Here is an 18,378-nt window from a genome sequence, read left to right on the forward strand (position 1 = left end):
TGCACAATAAATCAAAACCGTAAAGACAACAAGCTCTCCTCACCCCTCTTCCTAGACCTATCCAAGGCATTTGATATGGTAAACCATCAGCTACTCTTAGACACACTAAAATAACTCTCCATAGAAAATCTAGCAATTAGTTGGTTTCATTCTTATCTAAGTGACAGACAATAAGCTGTACTGTGGAAGGATAACCTATCATCCCTTTTACCAGTCACCCTTGGAGTCCCCATAGGGATCTATATTACGTCCCCTCCTATTCTCCACATTCATTAATGACCTGCATAAAGTCATCCCAGATGCAACTTGTATTCAGTATACAGACAACTTCACCCTAGCCTGCTCTGCCACCTCCCCCCACAGATTTACAATCTTTATCCCAAATCACTTTCAACAAAGTAGAGAGCTGGCTCACTGGTCGCTGTCTACTATTAAACCCAAATAAAATCAAACTATTACTGTTCTCGCCCACTCGTAAGGTTCCCTCACCACCTCTCACCACAACATCTAACAATGGCACCATAATTTCCCCAGAACCTAGTACTAAAACTAATGGGAGTAATCATCAACAACAACCTTAAGTTTGATGCTTACATAGACAAAACTATTAAAACAGTTAATTAAAAACTAGGCTCTTTATACAGGATTAAACAATTCCTAACCCCATCTGCTAGAACTGTTATTGCCTGTACACATCTGCTATCAACCCTTCTTTATGCCTCACCCATCTTCATAAACCTAAGCAAATCAAACCTCAATAAATTTACTAGCTGCTACAATAATATTGCCAGATTTGCCACAGGATCAGCTTATAGAACCCATCGCTGTCTTAACCTTCAATCGTTAGACTGGCTAGAATTACCCTACCAACTGCAATATAACCAACTAATAGTTGTTCACAAAATTCTCTACCAACCAGACACTACACCCATACTGAAAAATATTGTCACCCCCTACAGTAACCTAAAGGCCCTTCGCTCTTACAACAAAATGCTAGTACAAACTGTTAAAACCAACAATTCAGCTGGTGAATCACTATTCTCCAACTCTGCTGGTAAAAACTGGAACCTACTTCCTGCTGTACTCACTACTGATTCTTCCTTGTCCCAATTCAAAATATCCCTTAAGAAATACCTAAAAAGGCATTAGCTTTGTCCCTGTACAATCCCTAACGCCCACTCAAACATAATCTATAAATGAGAACCTCATTACAAGAATAAAACCCATGATTCTCTAGCTGTTTAGGATTTTGTATATCTCTCACCTATTGGAAAGATTTAAAGTTAACATGATACCATGTATGTTAACCACCTTAATGTATGTGTTTCCCTTTTTTCAAATTAAATCTCTGTTTCTTCCTCAGCTATTAACTTCCAACCTTTCCTGTGTGCATGTGAGAAAAACATGTACTTGTGTGTATATATTGTTAAACAAATTTCAATTTTGTGATAATTCATTGTAATAATTTCACTGTATTTACACTTGTTATGTATATTTGGACCTCCGCTGAAAATGGACCTATATCCAGTCGGACTTTCCCAATTAACAAATGTAAAATAAAAATTAAATAAATAAAATAGTAGATCTAAGGTGAACACAGCTCCAGTTAAAATATTAAAATAAGGACCTTGAGTTTAGCTGAAGTTAAGGAAGGGTACCTAAGGGGTCTCAACAAGCAGCTTGCTTACCAACTCCAAAAACAACAAGCTAACATTTGCAGTAGGGAAAAAGGTGGTGTACAAGCCACGGCAGATTTATGAAGACACAAGGAGAACCTGACAAGCTGATTTATTCCCCATATATCAGAAGTCACCCATATGGAGTACTTGAGTCTGATTAAAGTTTTTGTATATGCTTACTCAGTAGATTAAGTTATATGACTCAGCAATAGTCAGGGTATTCGTTTCTAAATGGGAAGAGTCTGTACCAGAAACTACTCCACTCTTACAATGTCAGATTCTAAAAACAATGGGTGAAAAGTTCTAGTGATCTTTAGCTTGAATCATTTTTGTCAAAAACCCTAAAACACTGAAGCCTCCTTCAGAATTTAAAAAAGCTTCCAGTCACAAAAAAGGGCAACCTATCTCCTTGGTGCTGTTATACACAACATTTTAAACAATGGCTATTGCATACCTTTGGAGGAAAAAACTTCCCATATAAGACCAAGTTTACTCCTCATGAAGTACCCAGGAGAAAACTATCACATTATGCAAACCTGTTTATAAAACAGCTACTGAAATCACTCACTTGAGTTCAAAAAGGCCTTTTCCAAATACTTGCATACGGAAACTAACTGTAAATACTTTAGGGACAATGGTTAACCTAAGAATCTGCCATTACCTAGTATAGTTTACATCAAGCAAGCCATTTGTTGAAATTTTAAATCTTAAAATGTTCAAGATAAGAGAGATGGGGCATTTCACTGTGAAGTCATACCTGATGACTGCTACTCTGATGCACTGCAGGGTCCGTGACGTCAAAAAAAAAAAATGATCCTGATAAGTCACGTCAGCATACTGCGGCATCTACTGCATTTTATTTACTTGTGAACCAAGTATGAACTGGTGTAAAGAATCTTTTCGGTCATGACCTGAGAATATTACTGAAGACAAGGGTCTTGTTCCTGATGTCTTCTGCCTATTGGTGGATGACTTCCAAGTCCCCAGTACTGTACCATGTGACATATTTCACGAAGGCCAGTAAGAAATATGGAATGATGGGAGGCTTAGGGACAATGCTATTAAGAATGTCTTTATAGAAGAATGACATTTAACATTCTGAAAGCAAAACCTGCTACTGAAATCTTCGCTACACTGACGCTTAATAACATCTGACTTGGGGGGAAAAGGATAAACATTTTTACAAAGACAGCCAATGTCATGGCATAAAGAGATAAAGCCCTGACTTTGACACACTGGTAACCAAAGTTCAGTTAGCTACTCAGGTGCTTGCTGGCACTGGCAGCATGCCCATCCTGGGGGTATGGCAGGATGCACACACCACAACTCCTCACAGGAGGGTAAGCACTGCAGTGATCATCATGGGGGTGGGTTTACTACTCATCAAGCCATTGCCTAGTGGGTGGTCTCACTTGTGAGTACAAAAAAACATGCTCTTGGTGAGGAAGGACATTGACTGTTTGCACTGATGTGGGTAGACTGTCTTCCCACCCAAGGAAAAAAATGTCCTGCAATTTTATGAAAATAAAACAACTTCAACTTTCCTTAAACTGCTGCAGTTTACTTGTACTAGAAACATTTTGCTATGATATGAAACAACAGGAAAAACTAAAATTCTACAATGACATTTTACCTTGGCAACCAAGTGAAACCAAGCCCGCTGTACTAACTGCAGGTAGGTCTTGTCCTGCAGCACCTTAAATTTCTGTAAATAAAAAAAAAAGGTCCCAGTTGTGGCATCAGAAAAGATGGCAACACCAACAATCATTTCTTGCCTAAAACATGAAGGAAAACAAATTATGTCTTAATTATACTTTTCTTTTTTTTAAATATATACTTGGTGACCAGATACACTGCTGGCTTAAACAAGGTACTGTGCAGGTCTTGCAATATTTCTATGAAGGCTCTAATCATACCTAACAGGCAGGCTATGACAGGTAACAGTTGTCCTTTCATCTCAGGCAGCTCTGTAGCAGGAAACAAGGTTTCACTATTGTTTCCAATCATTCACTTTTGCTTTTAAAGGGGCTTTAACAGAGTACAACAAAGAACATGAACTTAAGTCTTGTTACACTGATGACACTACCTGCATCACTTCATTTCATTTTCCAAATGATAGCCTGTTATGAAACAGATACTACTAGCAGATAATAGTAGTATTCACCAGCTTTAAATTCTGGTATTTCTTCAGCTTTGTTCTTTAAGCTGAAGCACAGGATGTGCAATCCAGAGGGCGCTTTGTGCTCTCAGCTGGTGCAAGAAACAACAGTTACACAAGGAACTACAACAGATCTTCACGGCAAGATCAGCAGGTCAGGCAAAAAAAGCACTGCCATTAGACATTCGTATACGCTAGATGTCTTTCCAGCGGTACAGATTTGTTCTAACATCTGTCACTGATGTCATCACTGTCAATTTCATAAGTGATATAAAGGTTCTGGTAGCTGATTCCCAACACAGTTCTTTTCCTAGAAAATAAAATACAGCAACAGAGGTCAAGAGGAAATGAAAAGGGGTCTCAACCTATAAAAGAAACTTTATTTACCAACTCTGCCACACAGCCATTAAAACTAGAAAGCAAAAGACTACGAACGAAAAAATATGAGCTAGGAATACATGGTGCAGATGGAAACTTATGTCAGAAAATACTATCAGCCTTTGGCCCTCTTCAAAAATAACACAAAATACTTCAGAGTACTTCAGAAGTTAACCAAGAAAGATAATGAACAAAAAAACAGCCATGATACATAAGAACAATATGATTATTTACTATAAAATTAAGTTTTAATTAGGTGATCTGATTTTACAAGGGGATGGGTGTTTGTAAGCAGCAACTGAAAAAAGTGTAATGACTCCCAAACAGAGCCATCACCTCTAGTAATAACAGAAGTACACCTCTAACTTCATGAAAGGTGGCATTGTAGCTTATCTTAATCAAATACCAGAAGAGATCTAAAGCAAAATCAAGTTAAGGCTGAAATGGATGGAAATTCTAGCTATTATTTTTACTGGTTGCAGCAACTCCACTGAAGCAAGCTGCAAAACTAGCCATGCACCCTTCAAGTGAGGACCCTTTACCTGCTGTGGCAAACATTTACTTTTTTCTGAATAGCAAATGCAGTGCATTAATGAACTGGACACATAATACTTAAAAACATGGCTGTCTGATCTTACTGAGCAAAGAGAAAATGTACAACTTCATTCACTTCCCAGCATTTGCTAAGCTAAAGCAAAGATGCTTTTAACATGTTATGTCTATGTGCACCACACAGTAATTATTCCCATCAACCAAAGTTCACTGAGATCAAAAATAGAATGTGTACAGGCTGGTTCAACATTAATCCCTTATTGTTTCTAATCCCAAAAGTTAACTGTATAATACTTCTTGCTTTTACAAATAAAATCATGACTTCCATGTTTCATGTCTAAAGACTGGAAATTCTCCAAAATGAAATTTGCACTTTGCCAGAAATGGGCAGCATAATTCACAAGTTGTGAAACACATGGCAGGATACAAGGTAATATTCCACACCAAAATTCAAAACTAAATAGAGACAGGAAGGCAAACTAAAAAGTATGAATAAATGAAGTGCTGGCAATCTCTGCCAGAAAGTGTTCCAAGGAAAGAAGAAACGCAAGGGCACTCCTTAAGAAATGAAAAAGGCAAGTCCACCCAGAAAGGAGCTGAACTTGAACCAAACGTGATAATGGTTTAATAACATTTCAAACTGTAAACCCACTCTACATCACAGACAGACAAGCCTCAGAGAAGGCTTACTAGCTGTCTCAAGGACTTCAGTAATATCAGTATACAGTGAACAAGTAAACAAATGTTTCTTGATGGAAACTGCAATGATACAGCAGAGTACATGGATGTTACACATCTGATTAAAAAGCAGCAGATGACTCTCCAGAATGACCATGGAAAGTACAGTTGTACAAGTACACTTACCACAGCAGCAGCTTTTCGAGAAGAATACTATGCACTATGATTCCTTATAAGTGGGAATTAGCCACAATAGCCATCACACTTCCTGAGCTTTCACATGTTCTCAGAGTGAAAATGTACTCCTCCCTTAACTGATGACTTCAACGCATCCTACTACTACTATAAGGAGGGGAAGTGTGTTATATGTTCAGTTAATTTCCAGTAGGAACATTGTAATGTATGTTAAGATTAATGACAAGTAATCCTGCCATTTCTCAGACGGAAATGTCCTTCAGGACCTGAGGAGTTCACATCAATAGTCACTTGAAAAGGGCCCTCTTTCTTACTAAGAAAGGATTCTGATTCCCTTTCTTCATCTGCCTCCAGAATATACCGGATAACAGACAGATGGCCACTTGTAGTTATATTACAGCACTGATCCTTCTACTGACACCACCATTATGGTTTGTATACTCACACAACTGTACTAGTTTATCATTAGGATCAGTGCTGTAGCAAGATTCTATTTTCATAGGTAAAATACTAACACAGTTAGCTACCCTAACAGCAGGGTGGTTGGTGGTTTTAAAGCACACCTTGTAAAACTGCAAGCACAAAACCTACCCTGTGTATTGTTTGGGAAAGGTATGCATCACATCCAGGTGGCAGCCTCACCTGTAATAATGGTTGAAACATTTCTAAAGAAATCTATTATGATACTTGCTGCTTTAGAAGAATAGTCTCTTGGAGGGACCTCTAGGATTTTTCCATTGTTCTCAAAAGAGAAGATAATGCAACAAGCCAGCCACTTAGGCCTAAATTCCAACATGCACTGCCCATCTTCCTTGCCCAGCATGAAGGAAAAAACAGTGGTTCTGACTACCTATAATCCTTTTATTCTTGATAAATAATATCTTATATGATCAGTTGTTAGTATTTCTGTCAAATGGCCCATTACAGGCAACTTCCAAAGAAAGGTTAAGTGCCCAATTTGGGATTTTTTTTCATATAGTAACCATTTGAATTATGCTTGAATTTGTGAAAAATCCTTAAAACTGAATTATTTTTGAGAAGGTGCTTTGGAGGTCTGTGATGTCTCAGATAAACTCAGTAATACATTTACCATGGCTAGGCAGACAATATGTAAGAACTATCACCTGTAGTGGCTCTTCTGTCTGGAGATGTTAGCCCATTAGCTCTCCACTTGTAAGTACTTCTTTGCCAGGCCTAGTCTCTTCAGACCTTTCTTAAACCCATACACACACACACACACACACACACACACACACACACACACACACACACACACACACACACACACACACACACACACACACACTTTTCAAGTGACTACTGATGTGAACTCCTCAGGCCTCCAAAAACCTAGTACAACATCACTCAGCCAAAAGGCCACTTAGATCATCAAGCAAACTACTACTAGAAGTCACCAACAGCTACAATAGCTTTGGAGATGCACTATATAATAGTTTGGTGGCTAAAAATGGAACTCTGTCCCTACTAGCATTCAAAACACATCATCCAAAGCCTCCTTTAAAGACCTCATCAGGCAACATCTCAAGCAAAGTTGGCAGTGCCATGATTGCTCCCCAGGCTAGTGAAAGCGGATAACATATACATACTAAATCTAGAGCACTTGATAATAGTTTTTCAATCTTACTCACAAACACTGGCTAATCTACAATGTATGTACTGTACCTGTGTACTATGTATGTATTCTACCTACATTCCAAAGTTCAGCTGTACACCACAAATCTATTACTTACCTTTATTTTTAAAATTAATATCTTTTTTGATTGTTCTCTCCTCTGTAACTGTTTGTGCCGCATGCCACTGTAAAAACATGTCTCTTGTAATTTGTGTGTATACTGATTATGTCTAAATAACTAAATGTGTCTGTAATTTTTCTTTGTGGAGCTTTTCTCCCCGGGCCTCTGCTGAAAAAGGGCCTTTTCGGCTCAGTTAGACACCCCCGGTTAACAAATGTAAAATAAAATAAAATAAAAATATCAGGGCTGTCTTTTCCCTGCATTTTTTTTTAATTCTAGCTGCAGCTGCACTCTAAAGGCTTGCAGTTTAATATAACTTGTATTCAGTGGTGGAGGGGGCATTATACTTCCCGTATCCATTTTCAGACAAGTCAGGTCAGTTCAGTTCTTGATTAACATTTTTCAAAATCCTTCAATATAGCAGCAAACCAAAGCCATCCTTTCTGAATCAATGTTTGATGACTCCTGGGTTGTGGGGAAATACTGCTATAAACAGACGTTAAAATTCTTAGCACTTGCACTGACAATGAACACTTGGGTGTATAAATAGAATTTCTCTAATAATTAATGTTTACAAAGATTTACTGCCAGACTTGACAGAAAATCACGAGTTCCTGCATCTTCTAAGTAAAAGTCACTACTAAATGTTTTTGGATTAAACACATTCATCATTAGCTTCTATCTCATGTTTTTCTTTTTTGTTCTCGAGTAGATACGTTACCACTCAGTGTATAACTAAGCTCAGGATATCACAGCTGGTTATTGCTGTAACTCCAAACTGCCATAACTGGGAATGATTGGCAAGAGAATGAAATCTCCATTTGATACTGAATATCATCAAGATATGACATTACAACTACAAATAACTTGAATTTTGTAGTAACTTTTAACACAGAAATCAAGTTTGCCAATGCAAATGTGCACAAACCATTTAAGTGTGACCTTCATTTACAAGTTCCACATTATGCACTACACCTTTTCAAATTTAAATAAATAATAAAAAAAAATCTGATCTTAAAGCATAGCTTTCTAGTTACAAGGCAAAAAAAAGTTTAAGTGCAGGATGAAGGAAGTGAAAACAAAATGCACAAAAAATGCATGATGCATTGCTGGCTTCAATGGACGCTGCAACATTTCAGAAGTAAAGCACCAGTTTTACAAGCTGATGAACTTTGTCTAAACCTTGGATAAATTAGTCTTGTGGTCAGTTAAGTGACAGCCTGTCACTGCATGTGGTTAGAAAGGGTTTGGTCTCTCATAAAACATGCCAGTGTCACCTGTTAGGAATGTAGGAGAACACCCTTTATGATCAAAACTAAAGTTTGCAAGAGAAACTTACTTGCCAGCAAAGGCAAATCATCTAAAGTCTTTTTACTGAAGAATTTTTCAGACTACTATGGCACATTAAAAAAAATCTCTTATATCATGACAAGAGCAATTCTGAAGACCTGACTTTCATCATTCACTATACTGTTAACTTTCTCCTTCAAATTTCTTTATCTGTCATCTGAGCTGATCTGAACTTCCATGTTCTCCCAGCATGCGGGCTTGCATCCAAAACTATGCCTAATAGACCAAATAAGAGGTTAATAAGAAGTGGCAACAGAAAGAAAAAAATACAATCCCCAGCAACTGATAAGAGTGACAGTGGCAGCCCTTTATTGTTTGGCTTCAAATATAGAGTTAAAGATCTTTAAAAAACTAAATTTTGACGCCTTTGAAAAGAAAGCAGCACAAAGTAACAACAGGGGGTTATTGCCTGCCAGCCACAGGGGAGAAGCTCTGCAATTCTTATTCTCCCTTTTGATGGCTGTTAGAAATCCAATTCAAAAAAGCAACAGCAGAAGGAGAGAGCCTCTTGAGGCTACAGCCATTTCCTGTGATCATGCATAATGTGCTTCAAAAGTTGGATTTTACCAATTCTGTTGATCAATTGCACTTCCTTCATACTCCCTCTTTTTTCTGCTGTGTTTACATCTGATGTGACTCAATGACAAGCACTGTCTCAGACTGAGAAACAGACCTGTCATGTTGATTTATGGGCGCATCAAACCACGACTTGTCCAAACTGAAGCTTGCAGTTCATTAATTAGAGAGCTGTGACTTTGAAGTCAGCGCTCAGACTGTGGTTTTTAACATTTGGCTTAATTTATATGCTCTTGAATGTGGATCTCTGAGGAAAAAACTGAAATTCCCTTCTCGTCTTTGAACTTCTTTTGACCGCACAATAATCATTTCTTTGTCCAGAGTGATGCCTGCATCCCAGAGTCATTAACGCGCATTGAACTGCCACTGATGAGTAAGCCCTACTGAATTAGAAAAACAGGCAGCAAAACAAAGCTGAGAGCATTTCGCACAGTGATATCTCACAATTACATGCCTTCCCTCCCCGTGCCATTTCCATTTTAATTACTGTTAGCCTTTTAGATTTACATTTTAGACAGTTTTTAATCTGCTCCCCTTTTATAGGACTCTTTCCAGTAAAAGGAGGAGGTTAAAAAGATCATAAAGCTACCCTGTGCCTAATACTAATTTTGCTTTATGTACTAAACAGCAGGAGACATAGCAAAGTGTGCAGCTGAATACCAGATCGTAGCCAGCAAAGGACAGGGTCCCCAGCATGGCAAATGAAAGGTGGTACACACAACACAGTTTCTGTAACTCAGCTATGAGCTGCAAGCCTGCTACATTACGTGACTTTCAAAGCAAATGCATTTCTCGACCCTTGGTCTTCTGACTGTACCTCTTTAGATGGTTTTCCAGCATGTTGTTGCAAGAGCTGAAGCTGCAGCTGTTCTTGTTGTTTTTTGTAAAACTCCTGAAGTTGTTGCTGGAAGGAAGAGAGTAAAAGAAAATCAGAATGAAGGTGACAAAGTCAAGGAGCCTTTTGCTTTAATATACAATGTATTATTTGAAAAATAGCACACTTTATCTGCAGTAGTCTGACCTTTATTTTGCAACTCAACAATAAATTCAGTACACACTGACTATTCTTGGCATTATCATTTGAAAACTAATCTCCAAAATGAACTGATGAAAAACATACCATTTTCTACACACACTAATTAAAATATGGAAAGGAATGACCTTTGCTTGAATCAACAAAGCTGAACTGCCCTTGCTAACAGAAGCGCAACCTGTAAAAAAAAAAATCACATGTTCAGAAACAGCATAGCCTACTGTTATCGAGAGGTGTAAACGGAATACAAAGGTATCTGGTTTCAAGCTTATATTGACTTTGCATAAAGTTTTGTGCACAGGCAACTTATTTCTGGATATCACTATTAGTACTGATAAACAACAATCTGTGTAAACAAATGGAGAAGACTCAGCTACCCAAAATGAGCAATTTCTAGAACCTCTGTCTGTGCAAATCATATATGAAAATGCTGTTTTGTCAGCCTCCAACTACTCTCAGTAAAGTAAACAGGAAGTTCAACATTGCACTAATGTGTCATCGCTGCATTTTAATCATATTCCTTGGCACATTTTAGAACAACACAGTACTTTCCTGGAATAAAAACCTAATATTTCTAGATCTCAAGAAAATTAGTGTGTGTGTGCCTCCACAAAACATAAATAAAATAAAATATAATAATAATAATAATAATAATAATAATAATAATACACATGCACTCCAGAATGACAAAGAAAATCTAGCAATCCAAATACAGCTTTTTAAAGCAAGCACTGTTTTCATCATAAGAATTGCTGATATTAACTCCAAGATGACCCCCCCACACACACACGTTAAATGGACAAGAATGGTGTCATCCTGCATACAGTTGCAAATGATTACCATAAATACCTCCTCTTTTACTTGAAGGTACCAATTATGCAGACAGTTGTTCATCTATTGACCAGCGTTAGGCATGACTTCTTTGCTGGCTGAGGCAGGCTTAAAGAGACACTAAACAAGAAAAGCACACAAGAGTGCTTGTGCACATACAAACACACATACGCATACACAGCCCTTTAATAACATCTACCCGGTAATCCCACTCTAAAAACACTATATTATACATAAATAATGTTCTTTACATGTTTTAAATGCATGACACACAGATTATGTAATGCCTTTGTTGAAATGTTGTGTTCTTGGCTAAAACATACAGATACTAAACACAGGATTAATGTTAGCATACCGGTCAAGTGTACCTCATTACAAGGAACATCCCTCATTTTGGGTCATAAAAAGTCCATGTTCCTAACAGTTCCAGATTGGAAGGGCATGTCACAGACTCAGTGCTAAAATGTTTTAAGTGATTTCCATGGTAAATAATAAGGAATCACATTATGCCATCAAAGAACATTTTTTATAAGTAAAAAGTAACACATTTCAACCAACCTGTCAGCTTCCTAGTTGAAGTGGTTAGTAAGCTCTTAGTAAGTGCTCCCTATCTTTCTCATTTGTTCCACATTATTATAGGTAGTAGTCCACATTTTGTAGATAGAAGGTTAAGAGCAATGAATATTACTTGTCTTAAAATGGCAACTGTAAAATAACTGTTTTGGTGTAGACTGGAGTCCTACTTTTTGTTGCACTCTTATGGCTTTTCCCGGTTAGGGGTGTAGACTGGAGTCCTACTTTTTGTTGCACTCTTACGGCTTTTCCCGGTTAGGGGTCGCCACAGCTGAAATCCGGTCCGCTAATGATTGGCAGTGGATTTTTACGGTGCAGAGTTGCCAGCCTGACACCCAGCTTTCATAGAAGGCACACCCATTTACACACGCACCTACCGCCACATATTTAGACGTCACTCTACCGTGGGGAGGACATGCAGACTCCACACAGAAGGCGCTCCAGCAGAGAATCTAACGGGAGAACCTCCTGCTGTGAGGCGACAACGCTAACCGCTGCACCACTTTTAATATTTTTTATTAACACTGCATCACTCTAAAGGTGGCTGTAAACAAAAACAGACATACAGGATATTATTACTGTCTGTACATTCACATTACAAGCAAGCCCTAAAACAATTGATTGCACTACAAAATAAAATATTACATTGCATGGCTTTTGAAGTAATTTTCTCAGGTTGGATAGGGAAAAATATGAATCAGCATGAGAAAAACTGCCACCGTTGTCTCTCAGCTGAAGCACATTTACATTCTACAGCATCAACGGTCAGTATTAAATATTGTTATCACCTATCCCTCTTTTCGCAGGACACTCCCTATTTTGGTAGTTATGTTCTGTAAAAAATATGAAAATGGCAAATGCTCTGAGTTTTTAGGACAAAAGATTATTTCCCGAGTTTCCTGTTTGTTGCATAAACAAGCATTTTCTATCTGAAACACCTAAACATTATAAGAAACAACATAAACAACTCAAACTTGATAAGAAAGAGCTTGTATTTTTGGAAAAAAAAGTGAGGTGCAGCCCTTTGCATTGGTTATGTGTACGGTTTGTCCTGCAAAATCTCATGTTTCCGTAAAAATGTCCCACTTTTGGCATTTGAAACGTTGACAGCCCTAGTATTAAGATGTTTAACAGCCAGGTACATTTAGTGATACTCTGAATATGTATTCTGATACTTTTGATTTGGGAACACTTATTTTCAAACTGGATGAGCTAAAGGCAGAAAGCACACTTCTCAACTCTCCCCGATTGTAGTTCAGAATTTTGCTCTAAAATGAGAGAATTTTTGAGAAAAGGTAGTGAACTGCACTCAATAAATAATTATGATCACTACAGTAAGACTTCTTTTACTTTACAAAAAAGTGTTAATTCAAATCTTATACTGTAAATTTTCCAAGTTACTGGACACAGCATTTAGAAAGTGTCCCCCAATTCTGGACATAACAGGCTTAGAGCTATGGTGGACAGTTTTGCTCTGAAATGCAGGTCACACTCTTCATACATGTACTCTGCCTCAAAGTGACTGTCCACAAAAAGGCAGTGGATTAATTACACTACTTCCCAAATGTTTCAGAAATCTTAACCGTTTTGTGCAGCATGCCTAATCAAAACATAAGGTTATTGTCATATCATCTGAATACCACAATCAAACAAAAATAATACCAGTGATCTGCTTATTCACATTCAGACTTTGATCTTAATCTTCGTGCAGTACATTTTCAAAGTAAGGCCTAAACATGACAGCTACATAGAGGACGCATCATAGCAATAAAGTTTACAAGATCATCACAGCTATGAAGTACTGTAAATAAAACATACAGCCACCAGAATGCACCCCCCAGTGGCAAAATGAAGAGCAGTTCTTATGACAGAGACTAATCCTCAAGCAGACTATTAATAATCCTGGTTTGAGAGGTGGGCCTGGGTACTGAGGACCAATACAAGCCTATCCTCCCATCTCAAAGGAATGATATAGGATTACTTCATTCTGGACAAGCTACCTACAGAAGGCTGACAGTATGTGTGCCTAATGTAGTACAGAGTCAAGCAGACATGACCCACACTGCTGTACACCACTGGCAATAAAAGTGATACTTGGCCACCATCGGCCTTTCTACAGCATCAGGATTTACAGTAGTTGCAAAGGTAATTACTTGGCCAGGCTCTGTGATGCAGAGGGATAAAGACCATATAACATAAACAAGCCAAGTTTGAATGGCTTCACAGGTGGCAGGCAGCCAGACATGGTAGGATAGGAATAAGCAGGCATCCTGAAGGGAGGGAGATGGTGACCCTGGTCAGATCAACCTACTCTTGTACAAATACAGACTTGCACATTATCAGTGGCCACAGGATTAGTGGATATTGGCTTGATGATCTCAAGCTGGTGACTGTTGCCCTCATGGGTGTACGTGTGTATAAGCACACACACATAGGGGTAAGGCACAGGATGTCCCTGCTGTGATGCAGGTGCACATCAACCACAAAGGGTGGGTTATAGGGCCAAACTCATACACCCTCATTGCTGAGATGATGCCAGCCAGGAAGGGCACAAAACACACTGCCATGGCTGCCTGCATGAATGTTTCTCTGTGGCCTGCTCTTGTCCTTACCAATAAAATATCCACAAAGAGGAAGTCTCAAAGATGTTTGGTGGAAACAGTACCTAGAAAAAAGAATAAACAACTACTTGATACTGGAAGTGATGCCAGTTTACAACAAGTGAGCAGGTGGGAATAAAATACTTGACAAAAGAAGTTACAGAAAAAAGTGTAAAAACAGAAAAGGTGATTACAGCTTTTAATGGAGTCAGTTCCAAGATGGAGAGGGTACTTACTTCCTGAATAAAACACATTCAAAGATCTTGTGTTATGACAGCTACAATCAATCAATTGTCCTTTTCTTCTCTGATACAGTCAGCATCAGAAAGTGCTTGTATAGTTTTAAAAGGTTTCAAATCATTTCATAAGTACATTGCCACATAACTCTTAACAGCACAGAGGCTAAACACATTTTCTAATCAAATCAGTCAAGTGGCTAAAGGCTGTGCTTGGCTAATAACATCTGAGAGAATGGAAGCCTTGGGACTACTTTTCTTCACCTCTAAGTGGGTCTGCAAAGCTTTTTCTTTCAAAGTTCCCGTTTTTTCCCTTATTCTTCTTTCTCTGATATATATACTTTTCTTCAGTAAATTACTTCCAGACATTCTGTAAACTATGCTGATAATACGCAATAAAGACATCAATTTTAAAGAAACCTGTTCTGATACATTTGAAATCAGGGAACCCTGGGTGATCTCTGTCTCTGTGAAAGTGTGTATGATATGTGTTTCTTTAAGGTGTTTTGACAACATTTACATACAGTAGCATAGCTTGGATGGGGTGAGAGGGGCAACTGCCCTGGGGACAGAGTGTTGGGTGGGAGCGATCTGCCAATCCTGATATCTATTTAATGGCAATGATATACCAGGTTTACATGAATGCTGCAGCACTCCGTGTGTGATCTAAACTGTAGCAACCTGTTTTTTTTTGGGGGGGGGGGTTATGCTCTTCACTTGAGTAGCTGAGGTAGTGGGATGTTAATTCATAATATCAGCCCAGGGGGCTAGCTGAAACAGTACACTTCTGTTCAAAGCTGCATACCAGCAGCATATGTTTAGTGCTACAATGCATCTTCCTCCTCCTAAGAGTCCTTATATTTTTGGCCAATATTTTAATAAAAAAATTATCCACAGTTGATTAAAAGTACAGCCCAAATACATATACTGTATTCTTTGATAACGTCACCTTAGGGATACCATGGGATGCACTCATAGAATCTAAGGCATGCATTTCTGCAATTGTACGATGGCGCATCCACTAAAGTCTATTCGTGCAGCCACATACTAGCCCTATACTTATGTCACTGGGAGTAAAGGTCACTAATTAGACACAGTGATTTGTGTGTAGGGAAAATATAAATTTTCAATTTTTTTTAACAGACAATAGAGATTACAAAAATTAACCCAAGTACATCAAAATACTTTCTGGTACTAGCCGTAATACAAAGGTAAGAAAAATATGGTGGCAAATCACTTTAATAACAGCGTCATGTCTACTGATATAATATCCATTTGGTTTATGGTGTCTACATGCTTTTCTCTCACTTAGTCACATCATATGAAAATAAAAATCAGCTGGGAAATATTGTACGCAGTCATTTCCCCATAGTTCAACCTCTCACGTGGCCTTTCTTGTTCCTTCTCTGTATATCCCCTCTCCCAAAGCAGGCTGTATCCTTTCTTCAGGCATACACTTCTATAACCTGTGTTTCATCTCTGCATGCGATCTGTAAATAGTGGATTGCAGCTTTGTCAGACTTTGAGTGTGCAATCTAGAAGGTCTACTTTATAAGCAATGCCCTTGTCATTGCAAAATCCTACCCTGAAAAGCATTCCAAAGTTGCAGTGTGTAACTTACTCTACTGAAAGGCCCATTTTTGTTTATCTGCTTTAATTATCAAACACATTAATAAGATGTACATGTTGAATGTCTGTGATAAAACACTGAAAACTATTAATGTTCAGTTTGCATTATATATTGGTGAATGTAGCCATGCAAATCTAAAGAAGTTTCATTACTTTGATTGAAACCTGTTTTACAACACAACACTTTGTTTACAGCATGCAATATAAGTGTTTACTGTTGCCTCTTAATTCAAGCCTAGAACCAGTTTTTCTTTTCAAACTGAATGCACAATTATGGATCCAGTATAAAATCTCACCAACAGTCTAGCCATCCCACTCAGCCCGTCTCTCCAGCTCTTCTCATTATCCAATTTGTACCTCCTTTTTACAACTATTTTCCATGCAAACACTTACAGAAGGCTGCTAAGCAGTTCAACCACAACCTCCCCCGGTCATCCTGCTTTCCATAAAATAGATGCCCCATTTACGCCACACCCTTTCATATGTTTCCAATCTATTCATATCCTGGGAATTCATTTAAGCATACCACAGTTGTTCCTCTTCCTCAAGTATCCTTACTCTTGTCTTCTCATGACTGCCATCTTACTGTGCTGATCCTATGCCCTATCACTGAATACAGAAAAAAATATGTATATAAGCAAACTATGCCTATATTGGTAAATATAGCCATCACTCTCATTCTCCATGTTTGGGTTTCAAGAGGAAAATCCTTACAGCCATTTGCTAAGTTACTGACACCATATAAACAAATATGCAACACAAGCTTAGCAGCTGAAATGCACACAGACACAAACAGATCTTTTGAAGTAGTTAAGCATGCTTTACTGGTTTAGCAGACTTAATCTTTCCAGAGCCCATCCATTTATGACACACATTTTTTGGTATTTACATTGAGGAAGGAACTTGTGAAGCATTTGCAGGGCAAACCAGAGCTGAAATTGAAAGCTTAACAGCGAAGGTTCTGCAAGATGTAGTCTTGGTCTACATAGAATTCAGGCCACCCTCTATGTTGATGACATAATGCTTCTTAAATCTGAAAAGTTCAGAAAAGCTGGCAACACAGAGGATGAAGTCTATGACTTGTTAAGCAACTGCTTCCTCTAGGCCATGGTTTAATTCCCTAAGCATCCACTTGCCAACTATGTGACTCAGAGCAAGGAATTTAACGAAACAGTTCTCCAAGGCTGAGACTGAGGTAAGTTTGCAAGGATCAGTGTGCTATCATGATTAACAAATGCAAACAGACAAACATTAAATCCCCAAAAGGACTACAAAAGCCTCTGTAACTGATTGACCTCTAACAAATTACTGGACAACTCTTTTTTAATAAAACAGTGGTCATGGCATTTGATATATCTCAAAGGTTAAAGGATGCACCAGCCTTGTTAATAGTTGACCTGTCTTGTACATAAAAGGTCAGCAGCACAAAATACCAATGTCTGTGTTTAGACATAACTTTGTTTTTAAATTTCATACAGTGGCTACTGCTGACAAAGTCTTAAAGTCTTAATGAAACCGAGGTTCTACAACAGGCTAACTTGTCTGATGACATCTGATGTCAGGAAGGCACTGGGCATTGACTTCTTAATATGTAAGCCTGAGTATATTCTTCCTTTCACCACACAATTCCTCCTAGTTTTCTACGTTGCTGCCAGCCAGTATAAATAATTTAATTTTAATGCTATTACCACACCATTCTTAATGTGACTGTTTGCCCAGGAAAAATAGCTGCCAGTATTTGTGATGGCAAGACTATTTTAAGCTTCTCTCACCTTTAAACTCCTATAACTTAATTGCTGCCCGTCCTAGGCTTCACATTGGCCATAAAATCATGTAACTACCCATTGACGTCTGCACTCCAAGAAGATTAAGGATTCCTAAAGGCTATCTTTTGGCTTAGCTAATGTCGAAAATGCCTTTGCCTAAACAGCCTCAGCCATCTGAAATCAGTTACCCACTGTAGCTAAAAACAAGCAGAAATACCTCAGTTAAAAAAGTAACAAGAACAATAATTCATTAATTTGCACACTGCATATGAACGGCACTGTTTCAGGAACACAGGCTAGATTTCTCTGAATTTCCTGGACCACTTAATTACTCTGCATAGTACTTGTTTAGGCTGCCAGCCCAGCTGGCTGGAATTTTGTAAATAACTG

At 38.2% G+C, this 18,378-nt stretch overlaps 1 protein-coding gene across 1 annotated transcript in view; it reads right to left on the reverse strand.

Moving 5' to 3' along the window:
* The window catches only part of FOXP1 (forkhead box P1), a 5,351,121-nt gene that overhangs the window by 403,685 nt on the left and 4,929,058 nt on the right, over positions 1-18,378 (reverse strand). The window contains exon 10 of the mRNA XM_044077980.1: positions 10,138-10,224. Within this exon, the coding sequence (XP_043933915.1) occupies positions 10,138-10,224 (87 nt within the window). The remainder of the gene's footprint in view (positions 1-10,137; positions 10,225-18,378) is intronic.

This window comes from Protopterus annectens, chromosome 7.part0 (assembly GCF_019279795.1).
Source record: "Protopterus annectens isolate FY-2018-M chromosome 7.part0, PAN1.0, whole genome shotgun sequence".
Classification (NCBI taxonomy): Eukaryota; Metazoa; Chordata; order Ceratodontiformes; family Protopteridae; genus Protopterus; species Protopterus annectens.